At 43.9% G+C, this 8,084-nt stretch overlaps 1 protein-coding gene across 1 annotated transcript in view; it reads right to left on the minus strand.

Annotated features, from left to right (window-relative positions):
- SUCLG1 (succinate-CoA ligase, alpha subunit) overlaps nt 1–6,638 on the minus strand; it is a 35,200-nt gene extending 28,562 nt beyond the window's left edge. The window contains exon 1 of the mRNA XM_010862177.1: nt 6,483–6,638. Coding sequence (XP_010860479.1) covers nt 6,483–6,579 — 97 coding nt within the window. The 5' untranslated portion in view covers nt 6,580–6,638. The remainder of the gene's footprint in view (nt 1–6,482) is intronic.
- Between the last annotated feature and the right edge of the window lie 1,446 nt (nt 6,639–8,084).

Genomic DNA, 8,084 nt, shown 5'->3' on the forward strand with positions numbered 1-8,084 from the left:
CCTTGTGTTGCCCAACAAGCCATGATGTTCCATAATCATTAGAAACGCCTTTTAATTTGAGAAAACAGAAGACGAATCTGCCCCCTTCGCTGGCCTTTTACAAAACTGCCACAGTTGTAAGGAGGACCCCAGACTTCCGCCACCCCAAGCCACCATGACACAGGTAAAGACAGGCGGCTCTATTTAAGGCAGAATCATAATCAAATCAATGATAAATCTTACCACTGGTGACATCAGAGAATCAAGGAAATTCTTCTGCTTTTGCCATTTGTTTGCATTCAGATGGACATAATGCAAAATATACTTATATTCCTAGTAAATCTCAGCAAATTTTAAGTTGCATACATCATTTTCCTTGGAGAAGGAAACTTGGAGAACCCACTCCAGTATTCTTACCTGGGAAATCCCATGGACAGATGATCCTGGCAGGCTACAGTCCATGGGATGGCAAAAGAGTCAGACATGACTTAGGGACTGAACACCAACAATGTCATTTTCCTAATTCTTCCCCACCATAGACAATCCAAGCTCAGAATCACAGGCTGCAGACTCCCCAAGGAAAGCAGCTTCTCCTTTTCCTCACCCCTACTATACCTCTTCATCTTTCCTCCCAACAATTCCACAGTTCTCTAATTTGGACTGACAGAGAGTGCAAGCCACTAGCTGCTAGAAATATTAAACCTGTCAGACTGGTCATTTTCTTTCCCTACTTGATTTCTTCTCCATCCAAATTCTCAATCAAATGTCCTAAATAATGACTTTTTTTTTTTTAAGTTTATTCTATTTCTGCTATCTTCAATGGTCTTGTCCATTGCTTCAAGAGGCCTAATCATATTTTGGTTTTAAATACAAACCTGATCTCTATAATATAGTACCCTATTTCCTAAAAATAAATCTAGAACATAGGGCATACTTTAGTCAAACCATCTGACGAGTATTTCTCACCTTTCAACGAGTCAATGTGCTCATTCTCCTGAGAATTTCACATGCATTGATTCATGTAAGTTCATATTTAAATAAAATGTTCTATGGTGAGGAATCTGAATTTTCACATGACATTTGTGACTTGTGAATACAATGGGGTGTTTGGAGGGGATCTGAGATTAAGAAGAATGGAAACGAAATACTTTCATGTGCTGTCTAATTATAAACACCACACCTGCAGGCTAAAGGGTGCACACATCTTGTTACTTTCTTTACCGCATTATTTCTGAGCAAAATTATATCTGGCTACGTTTCTTTTGGGGCTTCCCAGGTAGCACAGTGGTAAAGAATCCGCCTGCCAATGCAGGAGAAACAGGAGATGCGTGTTCAAATTCTGAGTCAGGAAGAGCCCCTGGAGTAGGAAATGGCAACCCACTCCAGTATTCTTGCCTGGAAAACTCCATGGACAGAGGAGCCTGACAGGCTACAATCCTTGGATCGCAAAGAGTCGGACACGCCTGAGTTGGACAGGACTGAGTGACTGCGCACACGCACAAGTTTCTCTTAATATCATCTAAATATCTTCAGAACTTCTAACTGTAAATTCCATGAGTATAAGGACCATGTCTTATACCTGGCATCTCCCATGGCATATGGTACAGGGCTGTACAAAGCACATGTACAGGAAATGTTTGAATTTCGGGACAAGAGATGGGATCTATGAGAAGAAACACATACAGAACTAAATATCCAAAGTTCCATCTCTTTTTGTGTGAACTAGAAAAATGTCAATCCATTACCAGGAAAAGAGGGGGGAAAATCCTATATCTATTTTTGTACATGCACTGGTTTCCCAATAATTTGTATAAAAAATCCAGTCCTAAATACTACTAGCAGTCCTCAACGCTGCTACAATCTAGTACAAATTCCATGCTAACCAGTTTGTTTTGTTTTGTTTTGTTTTGAACAAATGAAATCCAGGAAGCAGTAATGTAATACAAATTGACTATTCCACTACAGGATTGACTATTCCACTACAGGAGAAAAGAAAAACCTAAAGCAAAACATAGCACGGGCAGAGTTAAACGCAATGACCCACCAGGAGAGTGGTTTCATAACATGCGACAGGCAAGGAGGAAGATCATAGCAACCTGAGCAACCCAGGGGCCAACAGGAAGGAGGGGACGAAAGCCCAACAGAAAAATGGACAAAGGCCATAAACAAGAAACACAACTGGCGACAGACAAATCATAAAGCAACCTATGAGAAGATAATGACCCAACTAATATTATGGAAGTGAGTATTTTTAATTAAATATTAGGGCAGCAGGAGGGCCTGAAGTCGGCCACCAGGCAGAATTTCCCAGTGGTGAAGGCCTTGGGACATCTCCAGGGAATGTGGTAGAGTCACCTTCTCTCCAGGTTCTCAGAAATGGGCCAATCTAACCTTGGGACTGCCTCTTAGAGCAGCTCAAAGCACAGCCAGGAATCAGACAGGCCTGGGCTTGAATTTATGGCCTGCCGCTCACCAACTCGGTGACCTGAGGCAGGTCTTTGGATCTCCCCTGGCCTCAGTCTTCCCTTCTGTAAGTGCAACAACAGCTGCTCACGAGGCTGTGATGCTGATGGGAGATGATGCCTATAAACTGGGTAGTGAAGTGCCTGGTCCTCCCTAAACTGGGTTCACATCCTACATGAGCACAAAGGCCAATCATTTCCTAAAAAGAGAGAGCATACAATTCATATTTTAAAATCAAATAAGTCAGAAGGGTTTTACATTCTCATGCATAACCTATATATGCTTATATGTAAATATACTAATCCATGTCTACATAAAACACTCAGTAGGCAGACATGTACTAGTAAATTTCTACCATCTGAAATATTTTTAAAGATGCAGCCATACTGTAAAAAGGGGGATAACATTACACACCTCACAGGCAACATGAGAATTAGATGAGATAATAAAACAGAGAGGACTTCCCTGGTGGCTCAGACAGTAAAGCGTCTGTCTACAATGTGGGAGACCTGGGTTCGATCCCTGGGTCGGGAAGATCCCCTGGAGAAGAAAATGGCAACCCACTCCAGTACTCTTGCCTAGAAAATCCCATGGACAGAGAAGCCTGGTGCAGGCTACTGTCCATGGGGTCGCAAAGAGTTGGACACGACTGAGCGACTTCACTTTCTTTACTTTTCTAACATAGAGAGCATGCAGCATAATAACTAGGGTAGAGAAAGTGTGATTTCACTACTAGCTATTTATTACTGACATAGAATGAAAAGACTAGACTGAGATATTCATTGTGCCAGGCTCTCTCCCAGACACTAGAGATTCTGGGGTAACAAGATAGACTGAGGCCCACATGAAGCTTCCTGAGATATAAACATTAAACAATGAAACACAAAACCCCAGCAGTGCCAACTGTAGTAAAGGCTATGAACGAAAGAGACAAAGTAATCTGAAAAAAATGTGCATCAGCCAGCCACATGCGAGTCCTCTCCCTGCAGAATGACCACACCATGCACAAGATGGCCGCAGTGTGGATGCAAGTGTGGCCAAAAGCAGCTGCCACACGGGACTGTGACCACGGATGGTGCTATGTGACCAGTACTGTGCTCCTAACCAGTAGCCTGAGACTATTCATGAAAATACTCCCACTCCAACTGCTCTCTCAAACTATGCTCTTGTAGCTCGCTCATTTATTCAGGTATGTATTCCTGATTTTAACAAATGTATAGTTACTAATCATATGTATTATGCATCTATAATATGCAGACTGTTGGGGTCCCTACCTATAGGGCCTTAAAGTATAGCAGAGTAGCTCAGCAGCCACTTACTTCTAAACCCCAATCTACTATTCAGATGTGAAATTATATATTCATTTAGTACACACTTACAGATGAAGTATAATGGGCTCTAAGTACTATATTTCATCAAATCTAAAACACTACCAATTTTAAGAAGTGCTATTAAGAACTAATGTGAAGAAAATGCTGCCAATTTACTGTAAGATACCATCAGTTATAAGACATCCCAATTTTAAGAATGTTATTAATATAAAATTTAAAAATGTGGGTTATGGCAACAAAATGCCTGCCTTTGGTGAAATTATATTCTTCCCCTATATTTGGAGAAATTACTTTTAATATCCCCAACTAAGTTTTTACGGAAAAACAAGTTTGAGGTCAGATAATTAAGTCACCTTCTCATGGCTACATTGATACATTTAGATCAAGGCCATTTTGTATTTCTGAAATAAAGATTTGGTTCTTAGATGCAATGGCAACAGGTACTAGTTATCAGAAACACTACTGTTGAGGGTCCCCTTTTCCAAACTACACTTCTAAATATCTTCCCTATTCCCGAAACGGGACTGTACAACTTGGCAAATACATGGAAAAGGCAGATGACACCTCTGGGTAGAGTAGTAACCTTCTCAACAAACCAGTGAGGTTGCCAAAGAAAAAGAAAAATCAGAACTTCAAAAAGGAGGCTCAGTCTATCATCCAGCATGCATGTAGTAGAAAGGATGCTGCAGAGTCAGAAGACCTGAGCTCTGGTACTCATTCTGATACTGATGAGGAAACATTTGGGATTTATTTCCATATTTGCCAAACAAAGGAATGGGACCAGTTTGGCTGTACGGTTCACTTTTTGGCATCAAAACGCCTTACTTCTAAAGTTAAAAAATACTGGCTCTTGAATACATTTTTCCAAAGAATACATACAGATGGCCAACAGGTAACGTGAAGAGGTGTTCAACATCACTAATTGAGAAACACACAAATCAAAACCATAGTGAGATTTCACCTCACCCTGTTGCAGGGTGGCTATCACCAAAAAGACAAAAAACAATAAGTATTGATGAGAATCTGGAGAAAGGGAACCCTTGTGTGCCTTTCCTAGGAAGGTTATTGGTGCAGACACTATGGAAAACACAATTGAGGCTCCTTAAAATATTAAAAACAGAACTGTCATGTGACCCAGCAATTCCACTTCCAAGTATTTACTAGGAATAAAGAATAAAGAAGCTCAAGCTCTGTGAGAACAGTATCATTAAGTATGGCTAAGGGTGGATTCAAGATCTTAATCTTTGAGACATTTTCTTCTATTGACTCTGCTCCTAAGACAGCAAACCTATCTGAGGCAAGGATTTTTCAGAAACTCAGAAAAGCAAGAAAGACATGGATATAACTAATTCCTTTTTTCTTTCTGCCTAAAACATCCTTGATTATCCTTTAAATTATGTAATAAAAATCTCCAGAAAACTCTTCCAAAGAAACCCAACTTCTTCCTATTTGCCAAAGTCTGTCCTCAGGTGATCTGGTAGCTAAGGGTAGCAACAGAGTGTACAGTCATTGTACACTTTTAAAATGTAATTTTCTCAAGAAATGAATCTCATCCAATATTCAGTACCAGCAGCAGAACTAGCAGCAACGCAGAAAAAAGGGGAGGTAGAAAAAAAACTAACTGTGGTTGAGTATCTATTTCATCCAAGGTGCTTTACATAAATTGTTCCCTGTATTCTGCATGGTGAATCCTGGACTTCATCATTTTTAGGATGCACTTTTTTTTTTTTTTTCAATTTTTCTTTTTCTACATTTCTTAAACCAGGATGAGACTGACAACTAATGGTGTGTCACAATTTTAATTAGCAATCATTTCCCACTGTTAGTGGCAGACAGAACAGCAGTACATCTTACAAGGGACAGTGTTTCAGATTGATTAAAATATGGTAATGATTTCATGGAATGTGAACAGAAATTGAGAAACAGATTTAAAAACACCCCCCAGAGTTATTACCTACACTGTACAGAACCAGGCAGACTTCAAACTCTGATGTGGCTGATTCCAAAGTCTTTTCCTACACAACCTACCTAACACAGAGACTTTGAACATGGCAAGAATTTTCAACAGTCAGCGTTACTAGTAATCTTGGGTGTTAAGTTTTCAGGAACTGAAGAATTCAAACTGCCTGGTCTCGGAGACACTACAAGTAAGTTGGTTAAGGTCCTAGCCAACACTAAGCTTGTAGTTTTCTGGGCTGTGCTGACTCTAAATGCATCCTCCTGCAGATTCACCTTACAATCTAAGGAAAGGACAATTTAAAAGTATAGGACCGTCCTGTACAAGGCTCAGCTTGACCCTCCAATTTCCTACCGATTTCCTGCCCGTACTTCTCAACCCACTCACCCTCCCAGAGACTTCATCCTGGGCCACATCACTTCTCACTTTCCTAGAGAACCTGTCCAGATGCCGCCCCCATCCCCCACTCATCACCGGAGGATCAAGGGCGTGCAAGATCCAGACACCGCGTCTGCAGGTCTCCCAGACCCGAATCCTGGCTGAGTCGCTCTACTTCCCCACTCGCCAGCAGCCCAACAGGTCCCCGCCCCACATATCGAGTAAAGCTTCCTCCGTCCCCGGGGGTCCCAAGCTTGGGCCCTCCCCCGAGATCCCGCCCCGGAGGGCCCAGCCGCGGCCTGGACCGGGGCGCCGGGCCAGATGAGGCCGGGAACTCGCGGAGGCTTGGAGGACAGAGTCCCGGCCGGACTCACAGAGGAAGGCGCGGGACAGGAGGCGGGCGGCGGCGAGGCCGCTGCTGCCAGAGGCCATGGTCGCAGCGGCACGGGCAGCAGCGAGGGCTGCGGTCATCCGCCAATGACACTCCCAGGCCCCCGGGGAACCTGGCGGGGGCCGAGGCGCGAGGAGGAAACGGGTGGCCAGAGCGTTTGCCGGTATGAATTTCCCTCCACAGAGGCCTCTTCACCCAACATTGGTCCTCGCAGGTAGAGAAGAAAAGGGCTTCTTAACGGAAAAGTGGCCAATAACTTGGCTTTTCCCTGGAAACGTGGCTTTGGCCCGACAATAATCACAACTGGCAGCTCAGGGGACACCCCACCGATGCCGGTCGGCGCGGGGCATTGTGTGAAATGTAGTTCAATGGCCGCAGTTTGTGGGAAGTTTGGGTGGGGGCCTGCGGAAAGGGAAGCGAAAGAGAAAAGGGGGAGTCAGAGCCACCGGCACGGTGTCAAAAGGAGTGAGGAAACAGTGAAGCGAGCTGCAAAGAGCAATGCAGAACCTTTCAAGGCCCTTCCAAGGCCAAGGTGCAGACTTCCTTCATTTCCCCATCTACCATATGGAGAGGGTGATACCCTTGCAAGGACCATCGATGAATCTGAACTCGTGCAGTGAAGACGAGGATGTGACGAGAACGACCAAACGCTACCTTCCTGGCACCTAACTTCTTGGAATATGAAGCTTTTGGTTAAACAGGCTATTATGAAGCCTATAGAGTGCCTCTCCTGGAGATCCCGGAGGACTGAAGTTAAAAATCAAATGAGTGTTAGTCACTCAGTGACTCAGTCGTGTTCGACTCTTTAGGACCCCATGGACTGTAGCCCACCAGGCTCCCCAACCCATGGGATTCTCCAGGCAAGAATACTGGAATGGGTAGCCATTTCCTTCTCCAGCGGATCTTCCCGACCCAGGGATCAAACCCAGGTCTCCGGCGTTGCCGGCACATTCTTTACCATCTGAGCCATTCAGTTCAGTTCAGTCACTCAGTCGTGTCCAACTCTTTGCGAACCCATGAGTCGCAGCACGCCAGGCCTCCTTGTCCATCACAAACTCCCAGAGTTCACCCAAACTCATGCCCATCGAGTAGGTGATGCCATCCAGCCATCTCATCCTCTGTCGTCCCCTTCTCCTCCTGCCCCCAATCCCTCCCAGCATCAGAATCTTTTCCAATGAGCCAACTCTTCGCATGAGGTGGCCAAAGTACTGGAGTTTCAGCTTTAGCATCAGTCCTTCCAATGAACACCCAGGACTGGTCTCCTTTAGGATGGGCTGGTTGGATCTCCTTGCAGTCCAAGGAATTCTCAAGAGTCTTCTCCAGCACCACAGTTCAAAAGCATCAATCCTTTGGTGCTCAGCTTTCTTCACAGTACAACTCTCACATCCATACATGACCACTGGAAAAACCATAGCCTTGACTAGATGGACCTTTGTTGACAAAGTAATATCTATGCTTTTTAATATGCTATCTAGGTTGGTCATAACTTTCCTTCCAAGGAGTATGCGTCTTTTAATTTCATGGCTGCAATCACCATCCTCAGTGATTTTGGAGCCCAAAAAAATAAAATCTGACACTGTTTCCA

Source organism: Bison bison, unplaced genomic scaffold (assembly GCF_000754665.1).
Source record: "Bison bison bison isolate TAMUID 2011002044 unplaced genomic scaffold, Bison_UMD1.0 scf7180017864480, whole genome shotgun sequence".
In the NCBI taxonomy this organism is placed as follows: Eukaryota; Metazoa; Chordata; class Mammalia; order Artiodactyla; family Bovidae; genus Bison; species Bison bison.